Source organism: Canis lupus, chromosome 16 (genome assembly GCF_048164855.1).
Source record: "Canis lupus baileyi chromosome 16, mCanLup2.hap1, whole genome shotgun sequence".
NCBI lineage: Eukaryota > Metazoa > Chordata > Mammalia > Carnivora > Canidae > Canis > Canis lupus.
This window is the reverse complement of record NC_132853.1, coordinates 13,679,282-13,696,298: the sequence shown is the minus strand read 5'-3', so window position 1 is coordinate 13,696,298 and position 17,017 is coordinate 13,679,282. Positions and strand designations below refer to the sequence as shown.

General features: G+C 45.8%; 1 protein-coding gene across 5 annotated transcripts in view; it reads right to left on the bottom strand.

The window, feature by feature from the left end:
* The window catches only part of TRPV1 (transient receptor potential cation channel subfamily V member 1), a 36,704-nt gene that overhangs the window by 13,200 nt on the left and 6,487 nt on the right, over window positions 1-17,017 (bottom strand). For 2 of the 5 annotated variants that reach the window (XM_072778964.1, XM_072778966.1), the window contains exons 2-10: window positions 12,940-13,256; window positions 11,696-11,862; window positions 11,468-11,620; window positions 10,845-10,985; window positions 10,399-10,697; window positions 9,677-9,856; window positions 7,535-7,693; window positions 6,190-6,285; window positions 4,652-4,722 (exon numbers count right to left, since the gene is read on the bottom strand). In XM_072778964.1, the coding sequence (XP_072635065.1) occupies window positions 4,652-4,722; window positions 6,190-6,285; window positions 7,535-7,693; window positions 9,677-9,856; window positions 10,399-10,697; window positions 10,845-10,985; window positions 11,468-11,620; window positions 11,696-11,862; window positions 12,940-13,223 (1,550 nt within the window). In that variant the 5' untranslated portion in view covers window positions 13,224-13,256. Of the gene's footprint in view, window positions 1-4,651; window positions 4,723-6,189; window positions 6,286-7,534; window positions 7,694-9,676; window positions 9,857-10,398; window positions 10,698-10,844; window positions 10,986-11,467; window positions 11,621-11,695; window positions 11,947-12,939; window positions 17,012-17,017 lie in introns of those variants that run through there. The other 3 variants (XM_072778965.1, XM_072778968.1, XM_072778967.1) reach the window with 3 other exon arrangements.

Here is a 17,017-nt window from a genome sequence, read left to right as displayed (position 1 = left end):
CACAAATATTAATACAGTACATAGACAACTATACTGTATATTTGTGGTATTAGATTTCATGAAAGGGGCAATTAGGAAAAAACATCTAAAAAGGCAATAATGAAGAAAGAATAAGAAACAATTCTTAGCAGTGAGGAAGGACAGGCCATGCTCTCCTGAAAAATCACAGGTAGAGTCTGCTGGTCACACCCTCAAACTCAGAAGCAGAGCCAGGCAAGATGTCCCTCAGCAAGTTGGTTGCCCAGGTAGGATCCATGGATAAGGCAGAGTAAATCTGATGATCCTATGACAGAGTCTGCCTAGTGGTACCTTCACATATTCATCCCAGGTCTCCCTGTTCATCATGGCCTCCTCCTGAAAGTTCCCCCACCTACATTTATACTGTAGACTACACCAACCACCTCAATTCCCATTTATGTGAGAGAACCCACCAAAAAACTACCACTGTGCTGATGTGAGTCAGGAAACTGGTGTCAGGAGACTGTCTCATCAATTGGAATTCTGCTGCAAAAGAAAACTATTCCCCTGTATTTGCAGGACCTTGGCCAAAATAATAACTAACCCTAGTTGAAACAGGTAAAGAGTTGTCCTGGGTGGTAAATGGAGCCCCCACATATGAATTTGGTGAGCAGTGGACAAATGAAAACTGACTTAGCAGACCCAACAAAACCAAATCCAAATATATATTGGGGAAAGCTGAGAATCAACTGATTTAATCAAGGAATCTCAAAAGGCTTAGGGACCTCTGGAGAATAGATGAGGAGACCTAAAATAAAGAAGAGGGGAGGTTTGTCTCTGAAGAATATAAAAGAAGACTGTTCGACCCATTTTCATCAGACAGTGAAAGCATTGGCATTTTACCAAAAGCAGGAGGCAATATGATTTTTATATTATATAGATTATAGAAAGCCCTCTATTCTACTCAGTTCTCAGAACTGTGGCACCAGATTTCTTCCCTCCAGGTAGAAGATTGAAAAGATGCAATTTACTAACTAGATATTCCCCAATAACATGAGAGACTTGTAACTCTGGGAAATGAACTGGGGGGGGGGGTGGTGAAAGGGAAGGTGGGTGGGGGGTGGGGGTGACTGGGTGACGGGCACTGAGGGGGGTACTTGATGGGATGAGCACTGGGTGTTATTCTATATGGTGGCAAATTGAACACCAATAAAAAATAAATTTATATTAAAAAAAGATATTCCCCAATAAATAGCTTACCTAGACTAGTTTAGAGTGTAGCTCAAAATTGATAAGCCCCATTCATACATTGAGAGCTTCCAATGAGTTTTTCAGTTTTCCACTTTTACTCATGACCAGATATCAAAAATCTCCAGATATCCTCAAACATGAAAGATAGGGCAAAACAAGAAAATGGGAAACAACAACTTGGAGAAAATAAAACCCATGCAAAAAGAAGAAAAATTTACCAAAAGCTGTTTCAACAGTATTAGAAAGACAAAAGAAGATATTCATCAATGAAATAAGAGTAAAATGCTTAGAAACAAGAATGGAATGCTCCTTAGAAATAAAGAACAAAGAATTTTTAAAAAGAGCATTTAGAAATTAAAACCTTTATATAAAAATAATAAACTCAATGGAAGGATTGGTAATTAAAGTTGATTTGAACCTCCCAGAAAGAAAAGCCAAAGATAAAGAGATAAAACACAAGTGAGAAAATATAAGAACTGGTTCAGACTAGGTCAGGAGGTTCAATATACATATCATAGGGTTCCAGGAGAGAGATCAAGAAATAAAAGACATAAATTTCCAGACTGAAAGAGTGCACTATGTGTCCAGAACATTGAGTAAAAAAATCCACATCAAGACACACCTTTAAGTTTCAGAACACTAGAAACAAACAGAAGATACTATAGATCTACAAAGGGAAAAACCAAGCCAGGTCTTAAAAGATGATCCAGAATCAGAATGGTTTTGAACTTGTCATCTATAATACTTGAAGAAAGGAAACAATGGAAAGATATCTTCAAATTTTTAGAAGAATTTTATACCCAACCAAGCTAGCAATCAAACATGAAGGTATAATAGAATATTTTCAGACATTCCAGATTTAAAATAAATTTTATTCCCTTCCTCTCTATTATGTGTCTTCTCTCTTTGGCTTAGGATGCCTTCTCCCAAAACAACGGAGTTAATCAGTAAAGAGGAAGACATAGAGTTCAGATCAGGAGAGAAGTGAAAGGGATCTCGAGGTGCTAGTGAACAGTAAACACCTTGAATGTACATGTGGGAGCAATGGGACTCAAGAACCAGGTATGATGAAAGCTGTCATCACTGTGCTCTCCATAATGAGACCATCTTTTTCACCAGAGGACAATATAAAGGATGTGCTCAAATAAAACAAGGAAATCAAGAAAGAGACAGGAAGTTTAACCCAGGAGGATAGCAGTGAGCATCCCAAGGCTGGTGGCAAATAGGAGTCCCAGGATGACAGCTAAGCAGCAGGCCCAGAGAGAAACCATCCCAATTAGAAAGAGAGGACAACACTCTGGGAGGAATTTCTTCAAGAAAAAAAAAGGAGCAAGGGATTCCAATTACATAATTTATGTGACCAATTTTGAGAAAAAATTGTACTGAGAGGCTTCAAGATGTGTGGGATAAGTTAATAGTTGATACAAAGAAAACTAAACAAGTGAAAACAAGACAGTTACCAACTTTAGGAGAAACGGGGGAAAAGGTATGGTATATTATGAAGCTCAACTGTGAATACCACTTGTAGAGATATAATAACATAGATTACTCAATACCCAGTAAAACAAAAATTACTAAAAACAATATTGGACAGCTAGAGGAATGGAAGCAAAAGGCAAGGAAGTATAAGGATGCTAAATCCTCATCTACTGAGTGAGTAAACATCAGAAAAAAGAGTTACAAGAATGAAAAGTGATTGTCTCTGGGAATGAGGAATGCAAGGAATGGGAAGAGTTAAGATGAGGAACTCATACACTGGCTGTAAGCTTTTCAGTAGTCTTCAATGTTTCCCTATGTGCTACCCTACGTGGGTAGCTTTGAAAAAATAAAATAAACTTCTAACCTGCCTACAAATGATCTTCTTCAGAATAGAATCAAAGTTATTGGCACAATCCTATGTACAACAATATTGCTTCCCCTAGTAAAGCAAACCAGCATTGCACTAACCACCCTGCCCTTTTGGGTTAAGATGTGAGTATCTCAGAGAAAGACAAGTACCATATGATTTTTCTCATATGTGGAATTAAAGAAACAAAATAGATGAACATAGGGGAAGGGAAGGAAAAATAAAATAAGATGAAATCAGAGAGGAAGACAAACCATAAGAAACTCTTAACTATAGGAAACAAACTGAGGGTTGCTGGAGGAGAGGTGGGTAGAGGGATGGGGTAATTGGGTGATGGGCATTAAGGAGGGCATTTGATCTAATGAGCACTGAGTGCTATATGCAACTGATGAATCACTAAATTCTACTGAAGCTAATAAAAAACAAAACAAAAGTGTAAGCATCTCAAGATTATGGTAAAATGATGGGGTTTGTGAGTCCTAGGGACAAGCTAGCAACAACTGGATGAGAAATCAACTTCTTGCATTTGCAGAATAAAGGAATTATTGCATTATCAGGAATAAAGGAATATTGCATTATCAGGAATAAAGAGAGAGGCCTCAGGAATGAGGAAAAATGGGGCGCCTGGGTGGTCAACAGTTGAGCATCTGCCTTTGGCTCAGAGTGTGGTCCTGGGGTCCCGGGATCGAGTCCCACATTGGGCTCCCTGTGGGAAGCTTGCTTCTCCTTCTGCCTGTGTCTCTGCCTCTTTCTCTGTGTCTCTCATGGATAGATAAATACAACATCTTAAAAAGGGGGGGGCACTGGAGATCAGAGTAAAGTCCATAGAAGAGATCCCAGGAGATGAACCCATCCCCTTCTGAAGGCACTCTTTGTATCCTGGGTCCTCCAAGGAAACTTCATAAGGTTCCAGCTTATTTTGTGAAGGAAAGAGGTTCTCAGTGACATCCACATTGTTTTATAGCTATGCTTTTGCTTATCTGTCTCCCCCTAAAGCAGCATACCTCCCCAAGTGGAGGGCATTTGGCAATATCTGGATACAGGGAATATTTGGCTGTCAGGGACAGGGAGAGTTCTATTGGCATCTGGGATGGAGAGGCCAGGGATGCTGCTAAACATTCTAAAATGCATAGGACAGCCCCCACAATAAAGAATCATCTAGTCCAAAATTACCATAGTGCTGAGGCTGAGAAACCCTGTTCTAAAGATTGGAAATTCCTTGAAGACAGGAATCATATCTAGTTCATCTCAGTATCCCAGTGCCAACTCAGTGAATGCCAAATGGTTAGATGAGTGGATGAAAGAAAATGAACAAGGCTTTTCAGGCTATAACTCAGAATGTAAAGCACATGAACTCATGTCTGTCATTCACTGGCACCTGATGCATAGCTGATATAAGGTAGAGCCTCAGTATTCACCAGTCAACACACATTTACTGAGGGCCTTCCATCATTCATCCAACATGTTTGTGAGGTCCTACTATGTTCCAAGCTCAGCATATGTGAAAGGATGGGTGAGAACTGATGGCTATAATCTTAGGACTGGGCCAAAAGATGCTGTCTGCTATTGAGGCATAAGAGTCAAAGTGTCACTTACAAAAGCATCTCACTGTAGCTGTCCACAAACAAGGTCTTCAGCGATGGCCGCCTCTGCAGGAAATATTGAATCTGCAGGTAAATAGAGAGTGTAAGATCCCAGGAAAGTCTAAATGGTGAGCATTTGCAATGTTTCCTTAATGGCCTACAATGGAACACAGGAGTGCATCAAAGCAGAGATTCTGAAGAGGGGAGGACAGTGAGGCTAATGGGGTAATGTCATGTAACTCAGGAGAGATATTTTAAAATAGAGAATGGAATTACAACTATACCTAGAAATAAAGACAGGAGGGAAATTCACCAAAATATCATTAATTGCTGCATTTGAATAATGAGATTGAGAGTTTTCTTCTTTTTAATATGTGCATTTTTTCCTAATTTTCTTTAATAACTATGCATTATAGTAAAAATTCTTTAATCAGCCTCCATTGAACTATGTCACCAGAATAGCCAACGCTCTCCACTCCCTAAAAACATTCCAACTGACGCCCACAATGAGTGCTGGTGGCTAGGAGATCCTTTCCAAGACACACCCACACGCTCTACTTCTTCCCCCCAGGTTAATACTAGTTGCCAAGAGAGCTTTTTGTCCACTGCACTTGCTACTGTGGCTTTGTATTTTAGTATAATATAAAATATGAGTACAAAATAACAACAGTAGTTTCTGTGAAGACAGAGTGATTTGGAAAGACTCCTTAATGGTGAATCACTAAGAAAAATTTGGTGTACCTTAGATCAAAAAGATTACGGGGGGAAAAATCACAATAATCTCCAATTATTTATAACAGTGTAACGTGTAACAGTGGCCCTAATTTCAAAGAAAAGACTATTCACATGTTAGAATTGCCAAGGAATATGCACATATTTTCAGGCAAAATAAACTGATGCCAGTATATGTGTAGATTTCTTTCATTATTTTGAACTTTACATATTGTTTTGATTAATTGGATAACTACCTGTCATGATCCTGTCACTTAAGAGCTGACAACTACAGTTGACCCTTGAACAACATGGTTTTGAACTGCTAAGGACACTTATATGCAGTTTTTTTTTTCAATAAATATAGTATAGTGCTGTAAATCTATTTTCTCTTATGATTTTTTCTTATGATTTTAATAACATTTTCTTTTCACTAGCTTCTTTAATTGTAAGAATATAATATATAACATATACAAAATATGTGTTAATTGACTATATTACTGGTAAGGTTTCTGGTCAACTGTGGGCTATTAGTATTAAATTGGGGGGAGGTCAAAAGTTATATGCAGATTTTTTATCGTGGGGAGAGCTGAACTCCTGCAATGTTCAAGGGTCAACTGTGCATTCAACGAGGAGTCCTGACTATCTTCCAACAAGACTACCCTGGGCCTGCAGGAACCCATGGGGTAGACCCTCAGTCCCCAGTCATAAATGCCTGGAGGGCTCTCATTTTCACCTGTGTATCTCTCTCACGAATTAAAGAGTGAGTGAGCAACAAGTGAGTCTCTTGGCTTTTTGCTTTGGTGATAATGGAAATTCAGTGTGGGAAGGAATGCTTACCCCTCGGAAAAAAAAGTAGACTCCCCCTAATACAGAAAGAATCTCGCCGGTGACTCGGAAATAGTCTCCAACAGTGTGTTTCAGCTTATAGGGAGGCTGCAAGGTGCAGAGAGGTTAGAGACTCCATTCACTCATTCATTTACTCAACAAACATTTACCAAGCCCTGTGATTAAGAGTCAGCCCCTGCCCAAGAGGCTAGCCTTGTTCAAGAGATAGGCATAATTAAAGACAGTGCATCATTGGGGACACCTGCAAGGAGGCCCCTCTGTGGGACCAGATTCCCAAAGTGGTAGCCTCTAGGTGCCAAGCAGACTATCCTTACAGTGCTGTGTTGCCTCCCAGACAATGTCCTCAGCCTGGAGCTCTTCTGAGAAGAGGCTGATGGCAGAGGTGGAAGCAGTCTTATAGACCCAATGCCATATGCTTCCTGTTTCTCCCACAGCCAGGGTGAACCCCTGTCAAGGTTTTCCATTGATGGTGGAAGATGAGATGTCCCATATACATGTCATCCTTGTGTCTCAGACACTTTTCTAGGGCAAGTTTCCTTTCTGCTTGTCACTGACGTTTTAAACACTGCTTCGCTAGCTTGTCTTAATCGGCGTGTTTCTCTTTCCTCATAAAATGAAATTATTAAGAGGCCTTATGAGGTCAAGAGAAGTCAGGTTTCACCTAACTGGGAAGTGGAATTTTAAATCAATTTTATAAGCAAGAAGTCCTGTGTATAAAGGCAGCAAATTAAGTGCTTGGGTATTGAATGGAAAGGATTCAATTCAGTAACTCAAAGGAGTCCATGGCTCCTGGCAGAGGAAGAAGTCTGGTCTTAGGCTGATTTGATGGTGGCCCAGGACCTGGCACAGAAGATGTGCTCAAAAGTATATGTCCAGGGAATGAACAATGAGCAAGTGAGTGAACAAAAGTGGGATGGCAATGGGCTGGCAAGTGAGTGGGTCAGTGGGATGGCAATGGGCTCAGGGCTCATGCCAGCCCATGACCTTGCAGACAGCCAACTCAGGGAAGAGTTGCTTCTGGAGCCCTAATTCTTTCATCTTTCTAACCTGTTATCCCTCCTCTGCCACTAGGGGCCTCGGAGACCATCCATTCAGCCTCAGCCAACCAGGATGCTAAAGGAGGGACCGAGAAGGGGGAGGGGAGTGTTGCCAGGACAGCCTGAGAGATGGAGGGCTGAGCACAGGGACATAAGGAGCTCCAGATGATCCTTCCATCTTTCCAGCATGCTAGGAAGGAGTCCAGGGTCTGGCCTGGGCCTGGGTCATAGGGGGGTCTTATAAGAATGTCCATCTCTCTCCCCACTCCCTTGTCTTGAGGCTGAGCCTCAGGCCGCACCAAGCCATCCACAGGCCTGTAGTAGGCTGCTGTAGTGAAGATGATCATATACAAGCAGTAGATGAAGAAGTTGAAGTAGAAGATGCGCTTGACAAATCTGTCCCACTTATCCTGCAGGAGTCGGTTCAGTGGTTCCACCAAAAGCATGTCATGGCGATTCTAAGGGGAGCAGAAAGAGGTGAGGCTCACTCCCCAGCCAGATACCACAAAAATCTCATATCCAAGAGACTTCCGTTAAAGTTCCAGTATCCCTAAGATGGATGAGCCAAAATCAGGTCATCCTAACCTTTGTAGGCCATTGAGCCCAACCCCCAGCCCAAGCTTAAGTTTCCTCAACAAGGTCCCTGTTCAGTGTTTTCTTCAATATCTTTGGGGATAGGAAATTCCTTGCTGACTCGAGCAGCCTGCAGAGAAACACTGTCAGGAAGATTTATTCTCTAGAGTCATGTTGGTCTTCTCTGCTTTCTACCAGTTGTCCCAGTTCTGTACTCAGGGACCCCAGTACTGCATGTTCACCCAAGAGACCCTTCAGAGTTATGAAGATGGCAGCCATGGCCCCAGAGCCCTCTCCTCTCTAGTTCAAACACCCGAGCCTTTTTAGAGCCATTTCCTACACGGGCTAGTCCTCTGGGAACATTTGCATCCAAGATTCTGAGTCCAAGGTCCTGATTCAGCATGGCCTCCCAGGTGGAGGCTGACAGGGTAGAGCAAAGCAGGCCAGGCCTCTATGTCCTCTGGACTTTGCCCCTGTAAACACAGCCCCTACCCTGTGAGCTGTGGCAGCCCCTCATCATTGACAGCATAGACTCTAGCCCCCAGGTTTGCCTCAGGGGCAGGTATCAGCTCAGCAAGGACAGACAGGGAAGTTGTGGCAGGACATACTTTACATTAAGTGGCTCTGGGACCCTCATTTGGAAACAAAATAATTAAGTAAGATGCCAACCTCACACCTACACAAAAATAAATTCTAGATAAGTTAAGGAGCCAAACATAAAATAACTACAAAGGAGCTAAACAAAAATATTGCAGGATATGTGTATGTATAATCTTGAAGTGGAAGAGACCGTGCAAAGCAAGATACAAGTCACAGAAGCTACAAATGAAAAAGACTAATTTGACTCTCAAAATGAAAATCTTTTATAAGCAAATGATGTCTTATATGAAGCTAGAAGCCAAGAGACAGCCTGGAAGAAAATAAAATATTTTTAACATAAGCAATAGAGAAAGGATCAATTCATTCTATGGCAAGTGCACCTGCAAACCAAAAGGAATGGGCCCACAGTCCAGTAGAAGAGATGGCCAAGGACAATGAACAGGAAATCTACCAAAGGAATATGAATGGTCAGATAACTATACTAAAAATTATCTACCTCACATTAGTCAAGAAAATGAGAATTAAGACATCAATAAGATAGCATTTTTGCCCCCAAAAACTTAAATCAGTTTTTGAGAAGATATTGATAATATCCTGGTTGGCAAGGACATGGGTAGATGTATACCCACTGCTAGTGGGCAAGTGAACTGATGCAGTCTTTCTGGAGGACAACTTGGCAGCACCTATTATAATATTAAAACATACATATTTCTTCAATTTAGCAATTCCAATTCTAGGCATCCTAGAAAAATTCCCAAACCATGCCAAGTGTCCTGCAGCATTGTAGTAGCAAAAAACTGGAAATAACTCAAATATCCTCCAATGGAAATTTATTCCTCACCCCTACTCTGGAACACTATACAGCCAGGTTTTTTTTTTTTTTTTTTTAATGAAGCAGGCCCATATGAACTCATATAAAATGATCTACAAGACACACCATTAAATGAAAAAATTGATTGTTCCACATTTTGTATAGTATGATCCCATTTAATGTAAACAAAACGAAGCTACATGCTTTTATATGGTATAAAAAGAAAATTATTTTTGTCTACCTGAAATATTTATGTTTTTATGAGAAAATCACCCTACATTATTTGTATGATGAAGGAAAACATTCAGTGGGAATAAACAGGGAGATGAGGCATCAGAGCCTAGGCCCCAGGCAACAGATTATCACTGATGAAAGGATAGACAAAGCTAGGGTAGGGGACTGGGGCAGAGTGAGGCCAGAAGCCCACCTTACCCGGGCCCCGCCCTGGCGCACTCACCGGGGTCTCACTGCTGCTGTAGGCAATCACCTCCAGCACTGAGTTCTTCTCACAAGTGTCAATGCAGGACAGGTCATAGAGCGACGAGTGCACGGGCCCGTACGCCCATTCAGTGAACTTCCTGGACAGATGCCTGCACTCAGGCTCTTGGATCTCTCTCTGGAGAATATAGGCCAAGACCTACCATGGGGATACAAAAGCCTGTAAGAGACCAGCCAGCAAGCAGCCCCACCACAGGTACATCCCCACTACGCCACCAGTTCTGCCTCAACAATAAGTCTGCTTCCTAGCTCAGAGACTCAGCTTAGCCCCAGGAGAGCCCTCACTTCTATCCATCAGCCTCCTGACCAACTTGCCCCCTGCCTCAGACCTCAACTACAGCCATATCAGATCCATCATCACCTGATCACACCTGCTCACAGCCACTTCACCCTTGGCTCAAGCCACCCCCGCACCCAGGTGCCAGCACCCCACCCCCACTCTGTCTGGTTGGTGCTGTTCAGATGTGAAAGTCAGAAATAGTCAGGTGTGGTGCTGACTTCCACTCAGCATTTCACAGTTCCTCTGGCTACCCTACTAGCCCCTGTCCTACACCTTCTGGCAAGTGTCACAGAAGGAGGGCTCTGCAGGGTGGTGATATCAGGTGGCAGCAAGGCAGGCAGTCCTCTCCATGGCACCCTCAAAAGTTGCACCCCTAGCTCAGGCAAGACGCCTCCCCCTACCCCAATTTTCCCACTCCTGGCTGCCAGAGCCAGTGGCGTCAGCCCCTTCTTGTTGGTGAGCCCCTCCAGCTTCAGTGTAGGGTGGAGCTTGGCGCCCAGGATGAGAATCTCATTGTACATGCTCGTCACAAACTTGGTATTGTCAGCTGTGTTGTCGGCCACCTCTACCAGTGCGTGCAGCACGGTGTTACCCACGGAGTCCCTGGCGCTGATGTCTGCAGGTTGCCAAGAGTTCTGCAGCAGGAACTTCACAATGCCCAGCTGGTTGGTACATGCAGCCAAGGACAGGGGCAGCTCACCTGCGGCCAACACAGGCATAGGATGGGCCTCACGAATAGTTGAGTTTGGTCCCTGGACCACCCAGCCTCCAAATCCCTCTGTCTCCACCCTAAACCTCCCCTTAGTGATTGTCAAAAAGCCAAGCATCTACCACATGGTCTCCCTACCAAAGTAGAAGCCAGGCCGCCCTTTGGTTTTCTTAAAGAAGTCCCCATTGGCTGCAGCCTGGACGTCTGCCCCGTTCTCCACCAGGAGGGTCACGAGCGCCATGTTCCGCCTCTCAATGGCAATATGCAGGGCTGTCTGGCCTGTGGAGGATGGGTGCTATTGCTTTGTACTCACAGTCCTGTGCTTGGACAGGTGCAGGGGCAAGACTGGGGCAGAAAGTGCCAGAAGACTCCCCTGCACAAGAGGAGAGCAGGCCAGAATGCCCAAAGGGGGCCCAAGGAGTCCCTGAGGTAGGAGTAGAAATCCCCAAGGGAACAACAGACTGGGAACTGGAGTAGTCAAAACTGCCCAAGGTCAAGGAACAGTAGCAGAGAGAGTAGCCATGGCTTCCAGAGGCAAAGAACACCAAGTCCACAGAGAGGAGGATGGGACCAGGATGTATATGAAGAGAAACCAAGTCCAGCAGGTGGGGGAGGCAAGGACCCCCTGGGACCAGGAGATGCCATCTCAGTGGCTGGTCCAGGGAGCAAGGAGCTGAGAGACTCGCCTAGGCATGACAATGCCTCCTGGCTCCAGGCATGCTTGCGGACAGAGCCATGCCAGACCCTGTCCTCGTCCTCACCCTTGTAGTAGCTGTCTGTGTAGCTGGCGTTGACCAACTCCTTTAGGCTGTCCGTCTGACGGGCAATCTCCAGGAGCAGGGGGATGGTGTCATTCTGCCCATCATGCAGGTTGAGCATGGCTTTCAGCAGACAGGTCTTCCCTGTCTCTGGGTCTGCAAGACAAAGTGAGGGTCAGAGCAGGGCATAGCAGCGGGGCCTCTCCCAGGAATCTGGCCTTCCAGGGCTACCTTTGAACTCGCTGTCCATGAGGTGCTTCTTGCTCTTCTGCAGGAAGAGCAGCAGGCTCTGCAGCTCCTCACAGTTATTCTGAGCGACAGCCTCAAATATCTTCCTGCGATCATAGAGCTTGAGGCTCTTCTCAGATCCAGCAGTCACAGAGTCCTGGGACGGCTGCCTATGGGCCAGAAAATACCTTCATCCAACTATTCTGATGTGCCTTCAGAGCTTGTCGGGGAGCATGACTAAAAGCCAGGGCAAACTAAAAGGGGAAAAAACATGATACAAAACCCATCCCTTAGTCTAGGTGACTGTCCAGGAAACTGATATAATAAGAAACCGTGAGGTATATGTGCCCTCATTCTGTCCCCACTCTGTCTATAGGCACCATCTAGAAAGTCTCTCCTGCCACTGCTTCCTCTCCTACCCAAGCCACTCACTTTTCTGCTTGCTTAGGAGCTGGGGCTCTGGAGGCAGTGGCCTGGAGGGGGCTGGAGGCAGGGGTTGCAAAGGTTTGGATAGCCCCTGACAAGTGAAAAAGTGTCCCCACACTACCCAGAGGTTAGCCAGTCTATGCACCCTCCCTGACCTGCCTTGGTAGAGGCCAAAGAGCTGGTGGGCTCCTCACTAGAACTGTTCTGCACCTTCTCTCTAAAAGCCTCCTGGTGGGCACCTGATGGCTTGGTCAGTTAAGCATCTGCCTTCAGCTCAGGCCATGATCCCAGGGTCCTAGGATCAAGTCCTGCATTGGGCTCCCTGCTCAGTGGGGAGTCTGCCTCTCCCTCTACCCCTCTCCCTCTACCTCTCTCTCTCTCTTTCTCTCTCTCTCATGCTCACTCTTGCTCTCTTAAATAAATAAATAAATAAATAAATAAATAAATAAATAAATAAATAAATAAATAAAACAAAAATCTAAACATCTTTTAAAAAAATAAATAAAAGCCTCCTGGCTTTGAGCTTTTTAACTTACAGACTAAGTGTTTAGGGCTGGTGAGCATTCAAGGCCTGGACAGCTAGAGATCAGCCTACATCTAAGATCAGCATATATGCCAGCATCCATGACCACGTGTCCCCAAACTCCTATGAGTGCAGATGCTGGACCACATGATTGCTGAAGGCTCCCCAGCTCCCTCGTTCTATGACCTACAGCTTAAAATCTAGAGCACCATGTGGTATTTCCATAGCTGGGGCCTCAGCCAGGTGAGCCAGTTTGGCTCCTGGTGAGGAAGGGGCCGAGGTTCCAGATACAGCTTACCTGGCACAGGTGGGGCCGTCCTCATGTTTCGGGATCATGACAACAGGACTGACTGTGATGGCTGGGCAAGAGGCTAGCTGGCCTTCTTCATAAGAGCAATCCATAGAAGCCTCCTCTGAGTCACACTTTCCAAAAAGTCGGCTGCGGCTCTTAGCCGTAGGGAAGATGTGGGGCTTGGCTGGAACTGGCCTGGAATTAGGGTCTCCATCCAGGGGGTCTAAGCAGGAGTCCTCTTGGGGCGGGTCCTCAGACCCCCCTGAATCGGAGCTTCCCCAGTTCTTCATCCTTGCCAGATCCTTTGTGGCCAAAGAGGCAGCCTGCAGGCAGCCACCAAGATCAGGTTTGTTCCCAGCTTGAGGACTACATGACTCTAGTCCTCATTTGCCCCCATTGCTTTTACAAGGAGAAGCCCCTGTGAAGCAGCCCCAGAGGTCAAACAGCTATTGGCACTAACCCCCCCAGAAATGAAGCTTCCAGAGGTGCTGTACTTTCTAGCTCAGAGCCCCAGGGGTGAGCAGGCCTAGCAGCCCCACAGGCATTGGGATCAGGAGTGATGGGTCCCCCAACCTGGAGCCATCAGGCTCTGAAGGACTTGAATGTACTCTCTCCTCTCTGGGTTTCAGGTGCCTCATCTGCAAAGTAGGATGATAACCATGGCTCTGCCTCCCTCCAAGATCAGAGTAAGGGGGGCAATGGAAGAGCTGTCACTGACTGTGCACTCTGGGGAGAAGTCTGTGATGAGAATGGCTCAACCCTAAAGAGCAAGGCAGGCTGTGTATCTACAGACAAGAAGGCAGCAGAGACCGGCACACTCCCACTCCTCTGCAATGGCCTCCTGTGCCCTGTGTCCCGTCACCAGCCATGTGCTCAGCTGCCTGTGCTGTTCAACCTGGTGGCTATAACTGCTGAGTCTGTAGGAGATTTTTTGTACTTTTAGTCATTTTTGTGAAATTAGCATATTTCAAGCCTCCTTGAACTTTTAAACTTTAAGTGATTCAGGGCTGGTTCAGGCCTTCTAGGTCTGAACATGTGGAGTTCGGGTGGCAGCTCATACCAGCACATACGGCCATGAACTAGTTTTGATACTGTTTCCCACTCCCTTCCTAACTTCCTCTCCCACTCTTCCCTCCATCCAGTGGGGCATCCCCTCTCTCTAGTACCCAAGGCTGTCCCGCATCTCAGAGGCCTTTGCTCCTGCAGTACCTCCTCTTGGGGCCCAACAAATCTCCAAGCTCTGCACTGCCCATGCTCCCAACCCCTCCTGAGTGGCCTGAGTTGATTGCCCTTCATCCTTCAGGGTTCTCTTTGCACCATCCATTATGCAGTCTAGCAATTTTATCCAGCACTGACGTATCCATACCCAGCGACCTCCTGAGCAGGGAGCTTTCTTGATCCCCCTCTTGATGGAAAAAAAAAAAAAAAAGTTGTGCTGGTCACTGTGGGGGACAGGAAAGAGATTACATACAGACCTTTTTTTTTATTCCCATTTGCATAGGAAGTAAGCGAGATTCATGTTCCAGCAGTGGCTAGATTCCAGAAAATGCCACTGAAGGAATGGGAGGCGCCCCAAGACCTGCATTTTCAAGTGTACATTCAGGCAGTGAACACTCAGAACACATGGCTGGGCCTTAACAATAAATCAGCTATGATCTGATGCCCAGATCCTTGGGGGAAGAAAATGAGGCAGCATCACCACTCCACATCCTGTGAATAAGATAGGCCCATTTTCCCTCCTGCCTGTTGTTCCACTTTGAGGAGGGCCTGAGTATTTCTCTGGGTCATCCATCAGATGGAAACTGCAGCAGGAAGTGTTCCCAGCCACAGAGAATCCCATTTCCAACCACTCACCCATTTGTTCATTCCATCGCTCAATACCCATCTGCTGAATCCTACCGGGTATCCAGGCCTGTGCTGGGGGTACAGAGAGCATTCAGGCCCCATCTAAGACAGAAACCAGGTGCTGGCTGAGGCAGAGATATCACAGGAGGGGGGCCAGGGTCCTGAAGAAGGATTCTGGAGGAAGTGACAGAGGATCTGGGCCTGGAAGGAGAGCAGGGTTGGTCTGGGACTGAAGGAAGAGGATGGGGATCCCAGAATACCTGATGGAGAGCAAGCCAGTGGACTGGGAGGCAGGCAGTCGGGTTGGAACCAAATGGCTACTGTCCTTGAATGTCAAGGAACAGGATGTGGATGTTATTGTGTAGATGGCAGGAAGCCATGAGAAGCTTCAGATGAATGAACACCAGCAGTCGTCTATGCTTTCAGAAGATAACTCTCTGGTCAGGATTGTTCATACTAAGGGGAGCCTGTCCCCTTTAAAAGGCACAGGAGATGAGTAAGAATGAAAATAATTAACATGCTTGAGCCTGTGCTGTGCCAAGATGGTGTTCTAGCACTTCCCATGCACTCACTTCATTTTCATATCTCTAAGAGGTAAATATTTGACAGATGAGGAAACTCAGACACAGTGGTTACACGAGGCCACACAGGCAGAGTGGGCACCTGGATTGGACACGCAGTAGCCTGACCCCAGAGCATCTCCAGCACTCCACCACCTCTCTGAAGGCTCAGGCTCTTCTCAGCCATTAAACTCAGCCCTAGGTCTCACCTCAGGGTGGGGTAGGGGCAGATCAGACCAGGGTCCCCCAGCCCTGGGCCAGGCAGGCAGGGATGGTGCCCTTTCAATCAGAAGCCCCAGCCTGTAGCACCTTCCTGCTCAAACAAGCATCCCTAAAAGCTCAAAGCCCAAAATGAAGTATAAGTAAGATTTGGCCATATGCCAGGCCTGGCTCTCCCAGGGCTGACCCGTTGGATGGGACTGGCCACAAAATGAAAAATAAACCTGCTGCCTGACTCACAGCTCTTAACATCCCAACAAGAGTACCCATTAGCAGGAGCCTCCACAAAACCTTTCCATGGTATTCCTTTTTGCCTCTTCCTCTGGTCTGAATCTAACCAAACCCAAGAAACATGAAGCAGCCCACACAGTGTCATCATTCAGTAGGTCAAGAAACCCCAAATCTGTGCTGCATGCCTCGCACCTAATTCCCTACTGGAAACCAAGCTTCTTCAGGAGCAGAGGGAAGGACAGGGACCAAGAAGCCATTTCCTCTGGGCTGTGGGGTAGACAGGAACAAGGTAGTCTGTCCAGCACATGAGCTCCATGGCAATGTACCTGTCACAGTGGAATGTTCTACAATGATGGGGGAATTTCCAACCATGACTTGGAGTGTCTGATGGAGATGGTGGTTCTGGTTTATGAAAGATTCACAAATAGCAATCTGGACTAAAGGACAGACCTGAAAAAGCGACCCTGCTTAGCAAAGACTTGGTTTAGCCTCTGGGTTTTTCTCAACTCCAGAGCCAGGGAGGACAATGCCCACCATCCAGGAGAAGCCTCTATTTTCTCCCCAATCCAGATGAGACATCCTGGGTGTGGCTCTCCTGCTCCCTCTCTGCTCAAAGCATCTGTCTGCCTCTAGCCTCCCTGCAGGCTCTTGGGAGCTGGTCCAGGACCCAACCCAGATCATCTTTGCCCTGTTGGCCTACATGAGTATTTCCTAAAGAGATATGGAGATCTGGGAATACCCAAACTATGGATGAAGATCCAGAGGAACTCTACCCAAAACATAGAATAAGTGGAGCCTAGACAAGAACCCAGGACTCCTGCTTCCCAGCCCAGCACCACTTCAGTCCAGAGAGGGCGATCCAGTGAAACCTCCAGCCACAAACCACTGGCCTTGGCAGGAGCCATGGCCTCTTCACTCCAGGATGGATGTCCAGGATGACTCTGGTGCAAATAATACACATTGACAATAGCAACCTCCACTATCACTTGCCAAGTGTTTACGATTAGCCACGCTAAGTGCACCACAGCTGTAGCTTCACTTAAGTGTCACCACCACATTTGAGGCAGCCACTGTTATTATCCTGTGTTCAGAGGGGGTAAATGAGGTGCTGAGAGGCTAGTTGAACTGGGCATAGTCACACAGCTGGATAGAGGCAAGGCTCAGCTTCTGACAGCTCACTATGCCATTCTAAAAGCTAACATCTACATTAGCCATCAAACAATAAAAAG